General features: G+C 48.7%; 1 protein-coding gene across 1 annotated transcript in view; it reads right to left on the bottom strand.

Moving 5' to 3' along the window:
* The window catches only part of POU2F3 (POU class 2 homeobox 3), a 74,856-nt gene that overhangs the window by 25,051 nt on the left and 27,277 nt on the right, over nt 1-22,528 (bottom strand). The window contains exon 3 of the mRNA XM_038754423.1: nt 14,285-14,319. Within this exon, the coding sequence (XP_038610351.1) occupies nt 14,285-14,319 (35 nt within the window). The remainder of the gene's footprint in view (nt 1-14,284; nt 14,320-22,528) is intronic.

The following is a 22,528-nucleotide window of genomic DNA, read 5'->3' as shown; positions in this document are numbered from 1 at the left end:
GGGCAGGGACTGTCTCTATTGCTGCATTGTACTTTCTCAAGCCCTTACAATAGTGCTCTGCATACAGTAAGCTCAATAAATATGATTGATTGAATGAATGAAATGAATAGTAGGAGTAGTTTTCAACTCCCTTCTGTTGCTCTGACTTGCTCCCTTTATTCAATCCCCCTCCCAGCCCCAAAGCACTTATGTACATATCTGTAATCTTTTATTTACATTAATGTCTGTCTCCTCCTCTAAATTCTAAACTCTCTCATTCATTCAGTTGTATTTATTGAATGCTTACTGTGTACAAAGCACTGTAGTAAGCCCTTGGTAGAGTATAATGTAAAACAAACAAGACACATCCCCTGCCCACAACGAGCTCACAGTCTAGAGGGGGTAGGGAATGTTTTTGTTATATTGTTATATTGTACTCTTCCAAGAGCTTAGTAATAATAATAATAATAATGATGGCATTTATTAAGTGCTTACTATGTGCAAAGCACTGTTCTAAGTGCTGGGGAGGTTACAAGGTGATCAGGTTGTCCCACAGGGGGCTTCACAGTCTTACTCTCCATTTTACAGATGAGGTAACTGAGGCCCAGAGAAGTTAAGTGACTTGCCCAAAGTCACACAGCTGACAATTGGTGAAGTTGGGATTTGAACCCATGACCTCTGAGTCCAAAGCCCGTGCTCTTTCCACTGAGCCACACTGCTTCTCTACAGTGCACTGCACACAGTAAATGCTCAATAAATGTGATTGACTGGCTGACTGACTGACTGACTAGCCCAGATTTGCAGGTAACATCTGCCCAGCCCCTGAACCTGTCGATATGTGCTGGGACTTCCCGGGAGGGAGTGGGAATGAAGGTGCTTGGACAGGAATGAGCTGCTCTTTGGGTGTTTTCTACAATCCACAAAGGCTCTACCTCTCTGGAGAGGGTAACACTTGATCCAAGAGAAAACCTCCCTTCAACTGTATAGGCTACAGTTAAATCCCGAAACTTTAAGGACGCAGATGAGCATCATGGCCTAGTGTGGTTCTGGCACCCCAGTGCCCTCCTTTCAAAGTCTTATTGAAGGCACATCTTTCCAAGAAGCCTTCCCTGACTAAGCCCTCCTTTCCTCTTCTCCCACTCCCTTCTGTGTCACTCTGATTTGTTCCCTTTATTCAGCCCCACAACACTTATGTACATATCCATAATTTTATTTATTTATATGAATGACTCTCTTCCCCTCTAGCCTGTAGCTCATTTTAGTCAGGGAATGTCTGTTATATTGATATATTAAACTCTCCCAAGTGCTTAGTACAGTGCTCTGCACACAGTAAGTGCTCAATAAATATGATTGACTGACCGACTGATTCTGTCTTCAGAGCAGGATCAATCAATGGTATTGAATGTTTACTGCATGCAGAGTACTGTACTAAGCACTTGGAAGAGTGTAGTACAACAGAGTTGGCAGATGTGATAATAATAATTATGGTACTTGTTAAGCCCTTACTACGTGCCAAGCACTGTTCTGAGCAGTAGGGTAGATACAAGTTAATCAGGTCGGACATAGTCCCTGTCTCACATGTGGCTCACAGTTTCAATCCCCATTTTCCAGAAGAGATAACTGAGGCCCAGAGAAGTTAAGTGACTTGCCCAAGGTCACATAGCAGACACATGGCGGAGCCAGAATTAGAACCCATGACCTTCTGACTTCCAGGCCCCTGATTTATCCACTATGCCTGCCCACAAGGAGTTTACAGTCTAGAGGAATCCAAACTCATTAGGCACTTCAGGAATCCGAATTTGTTAGGCACAGAGAGGCCTAAGGAATCTGAACTGCCAAGGAATTCCTTCGTGAGAGGACCAGGGAGGTGATCCCTGCCCACAAGGAGCTTACAATCTAGAAGAATCCAAACTCATTAAGCACAGAGAAGCCTAAGGAATCTATGCTGCTAAGGAATTCCTTGGTGAGAGGACCAGAGATGGGGAGGCTGGGCCCCTGTCCCAGGAGTCGAGGGAGAAATGAGAGGAGGGAACAGATGGGGAAAAAGAAGCAGGAGGTGGAGTGGCAGAATTACCTAGACTCAAAAAGCAGCTGCTTCTTGGGAGCGTCTGCCTCACACCTGGGGAGCTCTAACCCGGGCCGCCCCTCCCGGCTCCCCACCCCGACGTCGACACCTCCATCCAAGAAGCTCTGAGTAACTTCAAGGCGTCCTGCTCCTGCCCCAAGAAATTTGGATTTCCACATCCAGGATTCCGAGAAGGAATTTGGCAGCAGGTTAAATGAAAAAAAATAAAGGAGAGGGATTTTTTTTCCTACCCCCACAATTTGCCCAAATTCTTCAAGGACAAACTATCTTCCAAGGAGTTGGGATCTGTCCCTGCTGGTCTCTCAGGTCCACCAAGCCCCCACTGAAACCCAGGCAGGAGATACCAGGAGTTTGGGGGGGTACGGGGGCGAAATCACCATCACAGCCCCACCCCAGGCAGGCCGCCTGGTTACAGAGGTGAGTCCTCGGGCTCCTTTCTAGACTCATTAGGCACGTCGAAGAGATAAGGAGGTGTAGGCTATGATGGGGCTTGCGCTTTGACTCAAACCCTCCTGCTATCTGTTAGAATGGCTGCCAGGTCTTCCTGCAAGACTTCATTTCAGAAACTAGAGCCATCATTAAGGAGAATTACCTTGCATCTGGGCCCTGGATCAATCACCCTCTAAATGCTCCATGGCTCCCCAAGGCCTCTAAAATCCCTCCACAAGCTGGGTTTTGTGGTCCCTGAGTTTCCCCAGAGCTGAACCTCCTCCTCATCTGTTTTCATCCCCTTCGCCCCTGACCTAGAGAGGCAGCGACAAGCATGGGCCAGGAGTCAGGAGAACTGATGGCTCACTGTGCGATTTGGGGCAAGTCACCTGGCCTCTCTGGGCCCCTGTTCCTTCATTTGTAAACTGGGGCTAATAATACCCGCCTCTCCCTCCCTCAAGGGATGTTATGAGAATAAAATGAGATCATTGATGTGACAGCAATTTGGAAAAATATGCTTGACAGGGTTGTTATTATTATTATTCATATGATTATTATTGAACATCAGTTATTAAATACTCAGGGGGTATTAGGTGCAAGACTGAGCCCCTGGGGCAGCCCAGGGCCGCTGAGCTGAATGGGCAAGGATGAAGATTCCTGGGCTTGGTATGTGTCTCCAACCCAGCAGCTGGAAGGGGGAAGATTACCTAACAGCTCCCCACGCCTCCAGCAGGTTTTTCTCTCTTGGCTTCCCAGGATCAGGTCCAAACAAGGCACAGGGCTTCACTAAACATGGTCCCTTCCAATAAGCACTCAGTACAGTGCTTAGCACACAGCAAGTGCTCAATAAATATGATTGAATTGAATTGAATGTATGTTAGGCACCAGAAGCCTTACTGTGTTACACAAATCTCTTTGAGAGGGACTCAAAACCTTGATGGAATTGTTTGAGAGAGATACAAATTTTATTTTGGGAGAAGAGGAAGAAATTTGAGTGGATCAATTTATGCAAAAGTACAAGAACTGATGAAAGAAGGAGCATGGCCTAGTAGATAGAGCACAGGCCAGAAATCAAAAGGATCTGGGTTCTAAACCCGGCTCTGCTACTTGTTTACGGTGTGACTTTGGACAAGTCACCTAACTACTCTGTGCCTCAATTCCCTCATCTGTAAAATAGGGATTAAGACTGTGAGCCCCAGGTGGGACAGTGATTGTGTCCAACCTAATTAGTTTGTATCTATCCCAGTGTTTAGTACAGTGCCTGGTACATAGTAAAGCACTTAAATACCACACACACACACACACACAAAAAAAATTTTCCCAGCTGCCTAATGGATTTTCCTGGAAGCCTTCCAGGCATCTGGTGTTCCTGGGGATTCGGTGAATGAGGTAGAATTCCATCCAGGTGGGTCGCAGCCCCCACAGGGTGAGGGTCTGGGACAAGCTGGGTGAGAACCCTCTTTCTCCCCCAGCCCCACCATTCATTTATTCATTCATTCAATCGTATTTATTGAGCGCTTACTGTGTGCAGAGCACTGTATTAAGTGCTTGGGAAGTACAAGTTGGCAAAAACATTTTCCCAGCTGCCTAATGGATTTTCCTAGAAGCCTTCCAGGCATCTGGTGTTCCTGGGGATTCGGTGAATGAGGTAGAATTCCATCCAGGTGGGTCGCAGCCCCCACAGGGTGAGGGTCTGGGACAAGCTGGGTGAGAACCATGTTTCTCCCGCAGCCCCACTATTCATTCATTCATTCATTCATTCATTCATATTTATTGAGTACTTACTGTGTGCAAAGCACTGTAAGCGCTTGGCAGAATACAATACAACAACAAATAGATATATTCATCGCCCACAATGAGCTCACAGGTTGGCAAAGTCATCGGAGAGGACCCCAGCCAGGGTGGCAATGTCCCCTAAATGTCTGAGTGGGGCTGGTTCAGAGCAATAATAATAAACATGGTATTGGGGTTTTTATGGTGTTAAGCATTTACTATGTGTCAAACACCCTTCTAAGTGCTGAGGCGGGTACAAGTTAATTAGGTTGGTCACTGTCCCTACCCTTCATGGGGCTCACAATCTAAGTAGGAGGGAGAACAGGCATCTCTATTTTACAGTTGAGGAATCTGAGGCCCAGAGAAGTTAAGTGACTTGTGCAAAGTCACACATCAAGCAATTGGCAAGAGTAGGGATTAGAACCCAGGACCTGCGGACTCCCAGGCCCGTGCTTTCTCCACTAGGCCATGCTGCTTCTCCAGCATGTTGTTAAGTGTATATTGCTTGTCAAGCACTGTACTAAGCACTGGGGTAGATACAAGTGTTTTCTTTTTGGTTTGGGGGGTTTTGTTATGATATTTGTTAAGTGCTTTACTATGTGCCAGGCACTGTACTAAGCACTGGGGTAGATACAAGCTAATCAGTTTGGACACAGTCCCTGTCCCACACGGGGCTCAACTTCTAAGCATTTGGAGAACTCATATTGAATCTCTGTTTTACAGATACGGGAACAGAGGCACTGAGAAGTCAAGTGACTTGCCCAAAGTCACACAGCCAGCAAGTGGCAGAGTTCGGATTAGAATGCAGCAAGAGATGAGGTTTCAGCCTGGTGGTCCTCACAGGTTCACAGATGGAAGCCTACCTGTTCCTGGGTGGGACTGCCAGGGCTTGGCAGGGCAGGGAAGAGATTGGGGTGGTGAAGAGATAAGAGTGTGATTAATTCTCCCCATGAACTCCATGACCCCACCCATTTGGAAAACCAATCACCTCTTCCAAAGTGTAGGTAAAACTCTTCTTTCTTCAAACAATCCCTCTCAGCTCTGTGTGCCCAGGAGGTTGGGGAGGGGTGTTGGCAACCCCACGAAGAGACAAGGTTTAAAGGGGGCAAGAAGCCAGCCCAAAGCAACCGAATGATCAGTGGCCGAGCCAAGCTGAGGCACAGGCCTGCTGGCTTTCAGTCTGGCAGTATCTCTGTGAAAGCAGGATGCAAACAGACTCTGGAAGCCAGCTCAAGCCTCACTCCAGGGGTGAGGGAAAGGGTGCCCATCTGGGTGATGCGGAGGGTGAGGGCTCGGAGACAACTGCCCCCCAACTTGAGAAGCTGCAAGTCGGGGAGGTGGGGGAAGCAGGATGGGTCATCAAGGGCTGAAAAAGCCAAGTGCTATCTCCACATGACCCTCACAGGTGATAAACAGCCCTACTCCAACAAACATATCACTGACTATGAAAGTGATCAAAGCTGTTGCCCTAGTTGCATAACTCGTTTGTGGAAACTGTTTCATAAATATTTCACAAGCAGGAGAATTTCAAAGAAAGAACATCTCCCAACCTGCCTTCAATTACTGCAGAGGGTTTCTCCTCTGTCTCTTCTCTCTCTCCTCCCGACCACTGAGGACGAGTTTCTGTTTCGTACCTGTCTACACAACTAGGGCAGTGACCTTTCTCCGGAATCTAACCAGCAGTCACATTCATAAATGGTAAAATCCAGCCACCTTCAGGCAGCGAGCCTCCAGGCGGGGGAGTGGGTGGGGATGGAGGGGGCTGAATAGAGATTCAAGTAGCCCCCAAAGACTCCTCTCACTGACCCTCATTTGGTCCTTAGAAGGCGTCACAATGTCTTCTGCCTCTTTCCTTCCCAGGCCCCAGTTCCTCGAGGTGAGAGGTGGAAGCTCTGGGGAGTCGTGCTAGGTCCCCTAACAAGAGCTTGTCAAATGCCATTGATGATGATGATGATGGCATTTGTTAAGCGCTTACTATTGGTGAGGCTTCCCAGTATGCCCTGCGGTACTGGGTCCAAACCTCTTAGGAATGCTTCTGCAATGCATCCTTTTCTCAGGGAGGATAAAGTTAACCTGCTGGTCTCTTTTGTTTTTGTTGGTTTCTGTTTGCTTGTTTGTTTTTTGGTAACTATTGGCCTTCTGAAGTAAAGGGGTTGTTTATTATTCAAGTTTGTTTTGAATCAAGTACTGTTTTAGATCTCCATTCTGGGTCTGTTCCCTGTTTCATCTTCTGGGGAGACCCTGGGAAGGGAAGGAGGAAAGGAAGAAGAGAGGAAGAGGAGGAGTGGGGGAGAATTCTCTTGCTACAGCTTTAATAGAAATGTGACACTTAACTTTTTCTGATTTTGTTCCCAGTGAGAGCACAGATCATGAGTGCTGGTGGAAGTGTAGAAAAATACCATAATTTCTTGCCTATAATACTGCTCCACCCTGGAGGGGTGTCAGAAAACCACCCCAAATGAGGTTCAGGAGGTTTGGGTGACCTTATCTGGAATACATTCAGTGATGTGCTAATGGCATTAATTACCTGAAGTATAACACGTATACACACACACACAGTATGACCTAGACATTACTGATCTTCCAGACCTCACCTCCAGAGCATGGTTCTCCAGAAGAAAACAAGGAATACTTCAAGGAGAAAATATCAGCAGAATTAAGAGGGATTTTGCTAGATTCACAGATTTTTAGAACATAGTAAGTGCTTAACAAATACCATCATTGTTATCATTACTATTATTGTAATTGGTGACCTTCGGGAGACTTTGATTTTTGGTCCATTCTATAGACGTCTAATTTAGATCCATCCTAGCGACTCTGTCACCGCTAAGAGGCAAGCGGCACTTTTGTTGACATCTCTGTCAACGGATGATAACTCATTAGTAATCTTCAATCACCACTAGTCCCTTACATTTCCTGTTTTGGGGGGATTTTACGAAATCCAAGGAAGATACTTCAACATAACCACCATCCCCTTCTACTCCCAGGGCAGTCCCCCTTGATGGCAGGAGGCTGCTGACCTAACCCCGGAACCTCGGGCTGGAGGGCCGGGAATTAGGAGAGGGAGTCTCAGAGCAGGTGGGAAGTTTCAGCAGGAATCTCCGTCCCAGGAGCGGGGAGCAGGCAGCAGTCGGTACTCCCTGCGCAGAAAGATGCTCGTGAAAGATGCAGTTTCTACGTACTCTGTTGTAGTATACTCTCCCAAGCCCTTAGTACGGTGCTATTCACCCGTAAGTGCTCCATAAATTTTCATTGAGAAGCAGCGTGGCTCAGTGGAAAGAGCCCGGGCTTCATATTTATTACTCTATTTATTTATTTGTTTATTTTACTTGTGCATATCTATCCTATTTATTTTATTTTGTTAGTATGTTTGGTTTTGTTCTCTGTCTCCCCCTTTTAGACTGTGAGGCCACTGTTGGGTTGGGACTGTCTCTATATGTTGCCAATTTGTACTTCCCAAGCGCTTAGTACAGTGCTCTGCACATAGTAAGCGCTCAATAAATACGATTGATGATGAATGGCAGATCCATCCATCTCCAACTTCCGAAAGGCAGCCCCTCCTCCTGGAGCATTAGAACCTGCCCATCAGGATCCCAGGGGCCAGACCATCAATTCCAAGTTTTCCCAACACTCGCCATGCAAATTTTCTAACCGACTGTTGCACTGACTGAGATGGGTTTAATCTTTTGCCCTCCCCCTACCTCAACTTTGGGAGAACAGATCAAAGGAGGAGAAAAAGAAGTTGAGAACTTAAAATAAAGCCCCCCTAGCGTTTATCCATCGGGTTCAAACAGATACAAATAAGGAGGAGAGAGAGAGGCCACCTGGATGCAAGGGAACGGGAGCCAGGCAGCTGCCAGGGCCTGAAAGTCAGAAAGTAATCCCAACTCTGCCACTCATCTGCTGTGTGACCTTGGGCAAGTCACTTCACTTCCCTGGGCCTCAGATCCCTTATCTGTAAAACAGGATTAAGTGTGAGCCCAGTGTGGGACAGGGCCTGGGTCCAACCTGATAAGCTTGTAATGATGATAATGATGACGATGGTACACGTTAAGCACTTACTCTGTGTCAATCACTGTTCTAAGCGCTGGGGTAGATACAAGATACCCAGTCCCTGTCCCACAAGGTGCTCACAATCTTAATCCCCATTTTACAGATGAGGTGACTGAGGCACAGAGAAGTGGAGTGACTTGCCCCAGGTCACACAGCAGACAAGTGGCGGAGCTGGGATTAGAATTTGGTTCCTTCTGACTTCCAGGACAGTGCTCAATCCACTAAGCCACGCTACTCTAGCGCTTAGAACGGTGCCTGGTACATATAAGTCCTTAAATACCATTATTATTATTATTATTTTCCCAGTTCTCTGACATTAAGCACAGAGACTGTCCTAGGATCAGGGAGCATCCGACTTCCCATGGGACTCCAGCTGGGAGAAAATAATAATAATAATAATAATGATTTTGGTATTTGTTAAGCACTTACTATGTGTCAAGCACTATTCCAAGCACTGAGGTAGATACAAGTTAATCAGGTCAGACACAATCTCTGTCCCACTTGAGACATGCAGTCTAAGTAGGTGGGTGAACTGGTATTTAATTCCCATTTTACAGATGAGGAAACAGAAGCAGAGAGAAGTTAAGTGACTTGCTCAAGTGACTTAGGAGAATACAATACAGCAGAGTTGGCAGACATTCATTCATTGTGAGAAGCAGCATGGCATTTTGGCTGACGAGACAGAAGGTATCTCAGAATCCGAGGCTGATATGACCCTTCCCCGTTCTTCCTCCCTCCATTCATTCATTCAATCGCATTTATTGAGCATTTACTGTGTGTAGAGCACTGTACTAAGCGCTTGGGAAGTACAAGTTGGCAACATATAGAGACGGTCCCTACCCAACAATGGGCTTACTTTCCACACAGTTAGTAACAAGGCTTTGGTGGGAGGAGGGTCTTCAGCCTCCCCACCCCCATAGTTTTAGAGGATAATAATAATAATAGTAATGGCATTTGTTAAGCACTTACTATGTGCAAAGCACTGTTCTAAGCGCTGGGGAGGATACAAGGTGATCAGATTGTTCCACGTGGGGCTCACAGTCTTCATCCCCATTTTACAGATGAGGTAACTGAGGCACAGAGAAGTTAAGTAATTTGCCCAAAGTCACACAGCTGACAATTGGCAGAGCCAGGATTTCTAGTTATCACCCTATCTCCCTCCTACCTTTCCTTTCCAAACTCCTAGAATGAGTCATCTACACCCGTTGCCTCGAATTCCTCAATGCCAATTCTCTCCTTGACCCCCTCTAATCTGGCTTCCATCCCCTACACTCCACCAAAACTGCCCTCTCAAAGGTCACCAATGATCTCCTTCTTGCCAAATCCAACGGCTCCTACTCTATCCTAATCCTCCTTGACCTCTCAGCAGCCTTCGACACTGTGGACCACCCCCTTGTCCTCAACACTATCCAACCTTGGCTTCACAGACTCCATCCTCTCCTGGCTCTCCTCTTATCTCTCCGGCCATTCATTCTCAGTCTCCTTTGCGGGCTCCTCCTCCCACTCCCATCCCCTTACTGTAGGGCTTCCTCAAGGGTCCCCTTCTGTTCTCTACCTACACTCACTCCCTTGGTGAACTCATTCACTCCCACGGCTTCAACTATCATTTCTACGCTGATGACACCCAAATCTACATCTCTGCCCCTGCTCTCTCTCCCTCCCTCCAGGCTCAGATCTCCTCCTGCCTTCAGGACACCTCCATCTGGATGTTTGCCCGCCATCTAAAACTCAATATGTCCAAGACTGAACTCCTTATCTTCCCTCCCAAACCCTGCCCTCTCCCTGACTTTCCCATCACTGTAGATGGCACTACCATCCTTCCCATCTCACAATCCTGCAACTTTGGTGTCATCCTCAACTTCGCTCTCTCATTCACCCACACATCCAATCCGTCACCAAAACCTGCCAGTCTCACCTCTGCAACATCGCCAAGATCCGCCCTTCCCTCTCCATCCAAACTGCTATAGAGAAGCAGCGTGGCTCAGTGGAAAGAACCCGGGCTTTGGAGTCAGAGGTCATGGGTTCAAATCCTGGCTCCACCAATTGTCAGCTGTGTGACTTTGGGCAAGTCACTTAACTTCTCTATGCCTTAGTTACCTCATCTGTAAAATGGGGATTAAGACTGTGAGCCCTCCGTGGGACAACCTGATCACCTTTTAACCTACCCAGCACTTAGAACAGTGCTTTGCACATAGTAAGTGCTTAATAAATGCCATTATTATTATTATTATTATTATTGTTATTACCTTGCTGGTTCAATCTCTCTTCTTATGCCAACTGGATTACTGCATCAGCCTCCTCTCTGATCTCTCATCCTCCTGTTTCTCCCCACTTCAGTCTACACTTCAATCTGCTTCCCAGATCATCTCTGTGCAGAAACGCTCTGGGCACGTTACTCCCCTTCTCAAAAATCTCCAGTGGCTACCAGTCAACCTACGCATCAGGCAAAAACTCCTCACTCTCAGCTTCAAGACTCTTCATCACCTCACCCCTTCTTACCTCACCTCCCTTCTCTCCTTCTATAGCCCAGCCGCACCCTCCGCTCCTTTGCCGCTAACCTCCTCACTGTACCTCGCTCTCGCCTGTCCCACCGTCGACCCCCGGCCCGCGTCCTTCCCCTGGCCTGAAATGCCCTCCCTTCACACATCCGCCAAGCTAGCACTCTTCCTCCCTTCAAAGCCCTACTGAGAGCTCACCTCCTCCAGGAGGCCTTCCCAGACTGAGCCCCCTTTTTCCTCTCCTCCTCCCCATCCCCCCACCCTACCTCCTTCCCCTCCCCACAGCACTTGTATATATATTTGTACAGATTTACTACTCTATTTTACTTGTACATATTTACTACTCTACTTATTTTGTTAATGATGTGCATATATCTTTAATTCTATTTGTTCTGACAATTTTGACACCTGTGTCCATGTTTTGTTTATTGTCTGTCTCCCCCCCTCTAGACTGTGAGCCCACTGTTGGGTAGGGACTGTCTCTATATGTTGCCAACTTGTACTTCCCAAGCGCTTAGTACAGTGCTTTGCACACAGTAAGCACTCAATAAATATGATTGAATGAATGAATGAATATATTTGTATAGATTTATTACTCTGTTTATTTTACTTGTACATATTTACTACTCTACTTATTTTGTTAATGATGTGCAGATATCTTTAATTCTATTTGTTCTGATGATTTTGACACCTGTCTCCATGTTTTGTTTTGTTGTCTGTCTCCCCTCTCTAGACTGTGAGCCCACTGTTGGGTAGGGACCATCTCTATATGTTGCCGACTTGTACTTCCAAAGCGCTTAGTCCAGTGCTCTGCACACAGTAAGCGCTCTATAAATACGATTGAATGAATAAATGAATGAATGAACCCATGACCTCTGACTTGCAAGCCCGTGCTCTTTTCATTGAGCCACGCTTCTTCTCTAAGGATCTGCAAAGGACTCCGAATTGTCTGGGAGGGGGTGGGTGTGAGGCTGAAGGAGCAGGTGAGAAAGACAGCGAGTGTGCGAGGCAGCGGGCATGTCAGTACCGGCCATCAACTTGCTGCCCTGGGCCCGCTTCCCCTCTCTATTTTAATATCCGTCTCCTTCCTATAGACAGGAAGCTCCTTGTGGGCAGGGATTGCCCACAACTTTATGGTATTATACTTTCCCAAGTGCTTAGGACAGTGCTCTGCACACGGGAATCAATCAATCAATCAAACAATCATATTTATTGAGCGCTTACTGTGTGCAGAGCACTGGACTAAGCGCTTGGGAAGTACAAGTTGGCAACATATAGAGACAGTCCCTACCCAACAGTGGGCTCACAGTCTAAAAGGGGGAGACAGAGAACAAAACCAAACATACAACAAAATAAAATAAATAGAATAGATATGTACAGGTAAAATAAATAAATAGAGTAATAAATATGTACAAACATATATACATATATACAGGTGCTGTGGTGAAGGGAAGGAGGTAAGATGTGGGGATGGAGAGGGGGGCAAGGGGGAGAGGAAGGAAGGGACTCAGTCTGGGAAGGCCTCCTGGAGGAAGTGAGCTCTCAGTAGGGCCTTGAAGGGAGAAAGAGAGCTAGCTTGGCGGATGGGCAGAGGGAGGGCATTCCAGGTCCCGGGGGATGACGTCAATACTATTGATTGATTGATCAACTGACTTCAGCCAGTGGGCGGAACCCAACACCCATCTTGGGGGAGCGGCCACCCGGGACTGGGGCCCCACTGGGGGTGGAGCATGGCAGGGTGACTTCAGGGGTGAGGGCCAGGTCTGAAGGTGGGGGAGAGGCCAGGGGAGTACGGGCCAGAGGGTGGGGGTCGGTCAGCTTGTGGGAGGGAGAGCTGCTGGACGGACACCTGGGGAGGGAGGCTGGAGGGCGTCTGCCAAAACTCCTTTTGGGATCTTTTCAGGGGGCTGGATAGGAGTGCTGGGACATGCTGGAGTAATAGAAACACTGACAGGCTGAAAGCCCTATAGGGCCTTCTTGAGTCTAGGCCAGGGCCGGCCAGACTCACACCCACTGAGGGTTGCCATGCCCAGTGGCCCAACGCTTCAGAGGCCAGGACAATGGGCAAAGGGGCAGGAGCCACAGCCAGCCACCCGCGACGAGATGTCACAGGGCCTCGGGCCCATCATCTGGGCATCAAACCAGAGGTCTCTTTAGCGGGCACTGTGGGGTGTTCTCTGGGCTGAGTCGTGGGTTGCTCTGTGAACTGCTCTGTGTAGTAAATTGTGGGTTCTCTGTGAGGTGAGGTGAGAAGTGCTCTGTGGGTTGCTCTCTGGGGTAATAATATTTATAATGATGGCATTTGTTAAGCACTTACTACATACAAAGCACCGTTCTAAGTACTGGGGAGGATACAAGGTGATCAGACTGTCCCACGTGGGGCTCACAGTCTTCATCCTCATTTTACAGATGAGGTAACTGAGGCACAGAGAAGTTAAGTGACTTGTCCAAAGTCACACAGCTGACAATTGGCAGAGTTGGGATATGAACCCATGACCTCCGACTCCCAAGCCCGTGCTCTTTGCACTGAGCCACGCTGCTTCTCTGAAGAACTCTGGGTAGTGCTCTGTGAGGTGCTCTGTGGGGTGAACTGTGAGATTTTCTGTGGGGTGAGCTATGCAGTGCTTTGTGGGGTGATCTCTGGGGTGCACTGGGGGTGAGCTATGAGGTGGGGAGGGGTGTTCTGTGAGGTGAGCTATGCAGTGCTCTGTGGGGTGAGCTGTAGGCTGCTCTGTGAGGTGAGTTATGGGATGAGTCAGAGTCTTTATCTCCTTCAGGGCTGCAGTGTCTCAGCCTGGGACTGTTAGAGCTGGTGCTAGACCTCTGATTCTGGTTGGGGAACCTCTCCCCCACCAGCATCCAATGCTGCTCACAGTACTGGACTTCTCCATCAAGAAGGAGGTATTACCTGGGGAAAACCTCCAAAACACCAGCCACGTGAGCCCAGCCAATGAGGCTCCCTCTTTTGCCGAGGTCTTCAGAGAGAAGAGGTTGTGAGGACCCCTGGCCACCCGCCTTGTTCTGTCCCTTCTCTCACTTCCTGGAGGCTCTTCCTGAACTCTAGGCTACATCTCTCCTGCTGCGGGGGAAGCCCATTTCTTCTGAGGAGGTGGCAAGCAGCCGGCCCCCTTTCCGGGACATCCCCCCTGTGCACCAGGCTAACCGTCAGGGCCTGTGACTTCCAGACAGTGGTCCCAATCTTGCCCACCCCAATTTCCTTTGCCCCTGGGCCACAGGAGTATATCCTTGAGGTGGTGGCGGGGAGATGTAGCCCAACGCCGCAGACTCGGAGAAAGGAACCAGAATTGCGTCCAGCCTGCGAGCCGGTCCACTGAGAACCTTGTGGCCAGCTCAGCACTCAGCCTGTGGCTGGGCTCACAATCCGCCCGGAACTCTGGGGAAATCCCTATGCTCTCCCAACCAAAACTGCCGAGAAGTTGGGCCCCGGGGCAGGCAGTGGCTGTACCTGTCTGTTGAAGTCCAGGCCGTTCCGCTCACCTCCTGGAGAGTAGAGAAAGCAGAGTCTTGGTCATTGCCCTAGCAGGGGGGCCAGGAAAGGGACTCTGGAGGAGGGGAGGGAGGATGGAGAGGTGCCCCCACCCTTAGCACGTGCAGAGCCCCTCACACCCCTGTACAGCTGGAGTCCCCTCTAGACTGTAGGCTCACACTGTGGGCAGGGAAAGTGTCTGCCAACTCTTGCATTGGACTCTCCCAAGTGCTTAATGTAGCACTCTGCACAAAGTAAGCGCTCAATAAATACTACTGAATGAATGAATGGGGAAGCAGCCAGAGCCCTGCTCCAACCAACTTCTCACGGTGAACATGAGGGCCGAGAGGGGCAAGGATTTTGAGTAGGAGGGAAATGAAGACTGAGAGGGGATGGGCTTCAAAGAGTAAACAAGGAAAAAAACCACCTTTGGGGGGATTTTCAGCCCTGACTGGAAGCTCTCAGACCGTGTTGGAGACCAGAGTGAGTAAGGCGGGGAGTGGAAATTCACCCAGAGATGGGGGTCATCAATCCCAGAGCCCGGAGAAGGGGGCACCCTTGTCCCCTCCCTCCAAGCAGGAAGAAGCCCAAGCAGACCAGTCAGCTGGGGTCTCCCCCTTCCTCCTAGATTCTGAGAGAAGACACCACAGACTCAATCCATATCCCACTCTCCCAGGCCGAAAGCTTCTCCAGTGCCTCATTATCTTCCTTTAATAATAATAATGATAATAATGATGGTATTTGTTATGCGTTTACTATATGCTAGGCACTGTACTAAGCACTGGGGTGGATACAAAAAAATCAGGTCGGACACAGTCCCTGTCCCAAGAGGGACTCACAGTCTTAATCCCCATTTTACAGATGAGGGAACTGAGGCCCAAAGAAGTGAAGTGACTTGCCCAAGGTCACACAGCAGACAAGTGGTGAAGCCGGGATTAGAACCCAGGTCCTTCTGACTCCCAAGTCCCTGCTCTATCCACTAAGCCATGCTGGTTCTAATGGGAGCACTGACCTTTCCTGGTCTTTGTGGGAACACCTGCCTGCCCTGGTCTCTATTGGCACTGCTCAGGAGCAAGGGAGCCACCAGCCAGGCAAGGAGGCCGTGAACCCCAAAGTCAGGAGCCTCCTCCATTGGGATTGAGACATATTAACTCGAAGGGAGAAAATCTGGGTGCGCCTTTGGCCTGTTTGGGGTTCCTAACCCTTGGCAAGTCACTTCACTTTTTTGGGCCTGTTTCCTTATTTGTAAAATGGGGATTGAGACTGTGTCCAACCTGATTTGCTTGTATCCACCCCAGTGCTTAGTACAGTGCTTGGCACACAGTAAGCACTGAACAAATACCATTATTATCTTCCTGGCCCCAGAAGAGAGGCAGGGCTGCCTCTTCTGATCAACAGGAAAGGGGTTTCAATTGCAATACAAGGCACTTGGGGTGGCTGGAAGGAAGAACTTCCCATCTTGTTGGGCCCTAGGATGGATAAATGGAGGAAGACCCCTTCTAGAGTCCCTCCCACTGGCTGGGGTGGTTTGAGGAAGGGGGATAGTTCAGATGACTTTCAGGGGGTCCCTTAGAGGATGTTGTCGGGACTCCCAAACCCTGCCCTCTCCCTGACTTTCCCATCACTGTAGATGACACTACCATCCCTCCCGTCTCACAAGCCCGCAACTTTGGTGTCATCCTCGACTCTGCTCTCTCGCTCATCCCTCACATCCAATCCGTCACCAAAACCTGCCGGTCTCACCTCCACAACATCGCCAAGATCTGCCCTTTCCTCTCCATCCAAACCGCTATCTTGCTGGTTCAAGCTCTCATCCTAGCCCGACTGGATTACTGCATCAGCCTCCTCTCTGATTGCCCATCCTCCTGTCTCTCCCCACTTCAATCTATACTTCACTCTGCTGGCCGGATAATCTTTGTGCAGAAATGCTCTGGGCATGTTACTCCCCTCCTCAAAAATCTCCAGTGGCTGTCTGTCAACCTATGCATCAAGCAAAAACTCCTCACCCTCGGCTTCAAGGCTCTCCATCACCTCGCCCACTCCCACCTCACCTCTCTTCTCTCCTTCTACAGCCCAGTCTGCACCCTCTGCTCCTCTGCTGCTAACCTCCTCACTGTACCTCATTCTTGCCTGTCCTGCCATCGACCCCTGGCCCACATCCTCCCCCTAGCCTGGAATGCCCTCCCTTCACACATCCGCCAAGCTAGCTCTCTTCCACCCTTCAAAGCCCTACTGAGAGCTCATCTCCTCCAGGAGGCCTTCCCAGACTGAGCCCCCTTTTTCCTCTCCTCCTCCCCATCCCCCCCATCCTACCTCCTTCCCCTCCCCACAGCACTTGTATGTATATTTGTACAGGTTACTCTATTTTACTTGTACATATTTACTATTCTATTTATTTTGTTAATGATGTGCATATAGCTTTAATTCTATTTGTTCTGACAACTTTGACACTTGTCTACATGTTTTGTTTTGTTGTCTCCCCCTTCTAGACTGTGAGCCTGTTTTTGGGTAGGGACCATCTTTATATGTTGCCAACTTTTCACAAGCGCTTAGTACAGTGCTCTGCACACAGTAAGCACTCAAATACATATGATTGAATGAATGAATGAACAGCAGAGCAGAGAGGGTGGACGGGGCTCCTTGGGGGTGGTGGGTGAACCTCGTCTGCTTGGCTGCTGGAGGTCCAGGGGGTGGGGAGTGGAGGGCATGCTCTAAGATCCAGCCACAGCTCAGATGTCTTCCTGCCCGCAGCTCGGAGCTGATTTGCATCGCTCTGGCAATGTGGGTCTGGGAGACCGCCAGAGGACTTCTCTCTGGGGGAGGGAGGAGAAGCATGGGAACTATTCCAACCAGAATTTTAACTTTTTCTTTTGATTGATAAACAGGGCAGAGCACGTTCAGGAAGAAGGACTATCTCAGAAAGCAACGTGGTCTAGTGGATAAAGCACAGGGCCTGGGTGTCGGAAGGACCTGGGTTCTAGTCTCAATTCCACCACTTGTCTGCTGTGTGAGCTTGGGCAAGTCACTTCGCTTCTCTGGGCTTCAGTTCCCTCATCTGTAAAATGGGGATTAAGATCGTGAGCCCTATAGGGGACAGGGACTGTGTCCAACCCGATTTGTTTATATCCACCCCAGTGCTTAGAACAGTGCCTGGTACATAGTAAGCACTTAAAAAATACTACAATTATTATTAATTATTATTGGTCCCCTTGCCCACCAGCCACGGCAGCTTCCCGGTCATCTCCGGGCCCCATCGGGGACATGGTGGCCACTCAGAACAACTGAAGCATCTGGAGGCTTCAGGTGACCCTCTCCTCCCCACCTAAGCCCCTGTCACAGCCAGAATGGCTGACTGAGAAGCTTCCAGGTGCCTTCACTCGGGCTTGTCCAATTGGCCCAGTCCCATGCAGGGGGATCATGCAGCCAAACAGAGGGAATACTGGGTCATGAGTCCAGCAACTTGAGTTTGTGACTTGACTCCATCCCTAGAGTATGCTGGGTGCCCTGAAGCAAATGGTTCAACTTCTCTGATCCCTAGTTTTGTCCACCTGGGCTAGAAGAACCAACTCCTCAAAGCGGCATTCATTCATTCGATCTTATTTATTGAGCACTTACTGTGTGCAGAGCACTGTACTAAGCGCTTGGGAAGTACAAGTTGGCAACATAAACATGGCATGGCATAGTGGAAAGAGCACGGGCTTGAGAGTCAGAGGTCCTGGGTTCGAATCCTGGCTCTGGCAATTGTCAGCTGTGTGACTTTGGACAAGTCACTTAATAATAATAATAATAATAATAGCATTTATTAAGCGCTTACTATTTGCAAGGCACTGTTCTAAGCACTGGGGAGGTTACAAGTTGATCAGGTTGTCCCACATGGGGTTCACATTCTTAATCCCCATTTTACAGAAGAAGGTAACTAAGGCACAGAGAAGTTAAGTGACTTGCCCAAAGTCACACAGCTGGCAATTGGTGGAGCTAGGATTTGAACCCATGACCTCTGACTCCAAAGCCCATGCTCTTTCCACTGAATCAGGCTGCTTCTCTAACTTCTCTGTGCCTCAGTTACCACATCTGTAAAATGAGTCCCCAGGCCACTCGGTCCCAATGGGAGCCTCAGACGGAGCTATGGAGCCGCCAAGCCAGGATGTCAGTCAGTCAGTCAATCGTATTTATTGAATGCTTGGGAGAGTACAATATAACACTCTAACAGATGCATTCCCTGCCTACAATGAACTTACAGTCTAGAGAGAGAGACAGACATTAATATAAATAAATTACAGATATGGATGTGAGTACTGTGGGGCTGGGAGGGGGAATGAATAAAGGGAGCAAGTCAGGGTGATGCAGAAGGGAGTGGGTGAAGTGGAAAGGAGGGCTTCATTAGGGAAGTCCTCTTGGAGGAGATGTGCCTTCGATGAGGCTTTGAACTGGGGGGATGTGTGACTCCTCACATCCTGGAGTGACTTCCACTCAGCCCAACCCCAGGAAGGGGAAGGCAGTAAACACACCCTACTGTGGGTCTGTCTCATGATCAGGAATATGCAAAATCCCCAGCCAAAGGCTCACAGCACAGTCATAACAATAATAATAATAATGATGGCATTTATTAAGCGCTTACTATGTGCAAAGCACTGTTCTAAGCGCTGGGGGGATACAAGGTGATCAGGTTGTCCCACGGGGGGCTCACAGTCAACCCCCATTTTACAGATGAGGTAACTGAGGCCCAGAGAAGTTAAGTGACTTGCCCAAGGTCACACAGCTGACAATTGGCAGAGCCGGGATTTGAACCCATGACCACTGACTCCAAAGCCTGTGCTCTTTCCACTGAGCCATGCTGCTTCTCTTATGAGTCATGAGAGTGTCAACCCCTCACAGTGAAGCTCCCCATCTCCCCGTCCCACAGGTCCCCTGGGGCCGGAGGGCTGGCCGTGAGGGACAAGGAAGCAGCGTGGCTCAATGGAAAAAGCACAGACTTTGGAGTCAGAGGTCATGGGTTCAAATCCCGGCTCCGCCACTTGTCAGCTGTGTGACTTTGGGCAAGTCACTTCACTTCTCTGGGCCTCAGTTACCTCATCTGTAAAATAGGGATTAAGACTGTGAGCCCCCTTGGTCACCTTGTAACCTCCCCAGCGCTTAGAACAGTGCCTTGCACATAGTAAGTGCTTAATAAATGCCATTATTATTATTATTATTATTAAGGAGGTGAAGGATGGGAGTCTGTTAAACTCCCCAGTAGGGAGAGAAGCTGTATATCTGCTCTGTCCTCTGGGGAAAACCTCATAGATCTCTTATTCTCCCCTCTCTTCCCTTCCCGCTCCTTTCTCTCTCCTCCTCCTGCCTTCTCCTGTCTTCTCCCGTATTTCTTCCTATTCCCCAGGAGACACTCAACTTTTTTATGGTATTTGTTAAGTATTTACTATGTGCCAGGCATCATAATAACTGCTGAGATAGATATAAACTTAACAGGTTGGACTCAATCCATGTCCCACATGAGGCTCACAGTCTTAATCCCCATTTTACAGATGAGGTAACAGACAGAGAGACGTTGAGTGACTTTCCCTAGATCACAGAGCAGACAAATAATGGATCTGGGATTAGAACCCAAGTCCTTCTGACTCCTTGGCATATAATCTAGGCACTAGACCACACTGCCCCTTGACTTAGAGTACAAGCAAACCACCTACTTACGAACTCAGGCAGCAGATCAGCAAGATGCAATTGCTTCTTTCTTCTGACTTTATAAGAGCCTCCTTAAAGGAAGGCTTAATGCCTGCCCTCCTCTAGCTCTCCTGGTGTTCTCCTTCAAGCATAGCAGAGTGGGTCTGACAATCACTCTCTCCACCTTCACAACCTTATTGAATGCATATCTCCACCAAGAGGCCTTCCTTGACTAAGCTCTTATTTCCTCTTCCCCCACTCCCTTCTGCATCATCCTTGCACTAGGATTTGCTCCTTTTATTCACCTCTCCCTCAATCCTACAGCACTTACATACACATCCGTAATTTATTTATTTATATTAATATCTGTCTCCCCTCTCTACACTGTAAGCTTGCTGTGGGCAGAGAACATGTCTACTGACTCTGTCACTCTCCCAAGCGCTAAATTCAGGGAAGCAACATGGCTTAGTGGATAGAGCACGGGCCTGGGAATCAGAAAGTCATGGGTTCTAATCCTGGCTCTGCCACTTGTCTGCTGTGTGACCTTGGGCAAGTCACTTCACTTCTCTGTGCCTAGGTTCCCTCATCTGTACAATGGGGATTGAGACTGTGAACCCTATGAAGGGCAGGGACTGTATCCAACCTGATTATCTTGTATCTACCCCAGTGCTTAGAATAGTGCATGATACATAGTAAGTGCTTAACTTTTTTTAAATTTTATTTGTACATGTTTATTCTATTTATTTTATTTTGTTAATATGTTTTGTTTTGTTCTCTGTCTCCCCTTTCTAGACTGTGAGCCCACTGTTGGGTAGGGACCGTCTCTATATGTTGCCAACTTGTACTTCCCAAGCGATTAGTACAGTGCTCTGCACACAGTAAGAGCTCAATAAATACGATTGAATGAATGAATGAATTAATTAACAAATCCATAATTAGTATTATCATTACAGTGCTCTGCCACCCAGTAAGCGCTCAATAAATATGATTGTGTGATAGATAATTGTGGTGTTTGTTAATGTCTTTCTATGGGCCAAGCACTGTACTAAGCACTGGGGTAGATGTACGATCATCAGGACAGACACAGTCCTGAGGAAGACAACAGGAGGGTGGATACTGAGGCCTGTTTTAGGTGGAGCTTAGTAGACTCACCTTTCCATTGGTGGGGAAACCGAGTCCCAGAAAAGCTATCTGGTGAGGTAGGAGGTGGGGCAGGAAGCTACATCTCCTAATGACTAGAAGTGAGCCCTTATGTTGCCCACTATTAAGGACTGAGGGAAAGTCCCAGCCCTGGAAGAGCGAGCGAGACTGGCCCTCTCTGCTTCTAGGCCAGAGGCTGAGCCAGGCCCACCCACCCAATGCCATCTCCCCGTGCCTGCCCATGAGGGAGACTGCCAGGTGTGCCAGGAATCATAACCCACCTCTCACCCCAGCTACCCAGGAGCCCAGCTCCAGAGGACGGAGATATGCCAGTGTATGTCCACGGAATACTGCGATACCCAGAATCCCTCGCTTTGTTGCGATATCCAGGATCCCTCGTTTTGTTATGATACCTAGAATTCCTTGCTCTGCTTTCTGCTCGTGCGCGTATATTTCTAACCATGCCACAATGATGTAGGCCTTAGATAAGTCTTTGGCAAGTGGCTACCTTTGTCCGGTTCTGTATAAAAGTCCACCCCACACCTGTTGCAGTGCGGATACTCCACGGACGTCCCATGGAAGGGGGCTGTCCTTGCACCAGGACCTCAACCGGCCGCTGCGAGATTGAAGGTGATATGAACCCCATTGCAAAGGCTCCTCTCTCTTTCTTTGGTCTCGCAGAATACAGAATGAATCTGCTTGGAGCTAAGCTCCTGCGTTACACCATGATCCAACCTTCTCCCGATCCCACCCACCTCTCTGGCATCTGGTCCCATGGTGCGAGAGGGGAGAGGGGGTGCGGGGAGTGGGAACCTACACTGGAGACAGAGGTTAGTGGAGGGGATTGGCAAGAGAAGCCAGTTGTCCAGCGGATGCTATCTGTACGCTAGGCCTTAGGCAGGGCAAGGGACCTTTTAGGAGGGTCCCTGCTCTGGTCTCAGCTCATGCCCACCAGACCCAAGGCTCAGGGAGTTGAACCTGCCCCCGGCCATGCCTCCAAAATCTATACACCCTCTTTACTACTGGGAAATCAGCCAGTCAGTTAATCGGATTTACTGAGTGCTTACTGTGTGCAGAGCATGGTACTAAGTGCTTGGGAGAGTACAATATAAGAATAAACAGATGCATTCCCTGCCTACATAGAGCTTGCAGTCTAGAGGTGGAAACAGTCATTAACTGATCCTTGGCCACCTTCCTCCTCCAGCTGGAGGACTCTGGAAAGCTGCCATTTCATGCCCCACCTCCATCCACCGTCTTCCCTCCAAGGGAAACTAGAGGAACAGAATGGCCTAGTGGAAAGAGCACTACCCTGGGGGTCAGAAGACCTGAGTTCTAATCCCAGCTTTGCCAGTTGCCTGCAGTATAACCTGGGGCAGGTAGCTTTTTTTTTTAATGGTATTTGTTAAGTTCTTACTATGGGCCAGG

The sequence above is a fragment of the Tachyglossus aculeatus genome, chromosome 11 (genome assembly GCF_015852505.1).
Source record: "Tachyglossus aculeatus isolate mTacAcu1 chromosome 11, mTacAcu1.pri, whole genome shotgun sequence".
In the NCBI taxonomy this organism is placed as follows: domain Eukaryota; kingdom Metazoa; phylum Chordata; class Mammalia; order Monotremata; family Tachyglossidae; genus Tachyglossus; species Tachyglossus aculeatus.
This window is presented reverse-complemented; position numbering and strand designations above follow the sequence as displayed.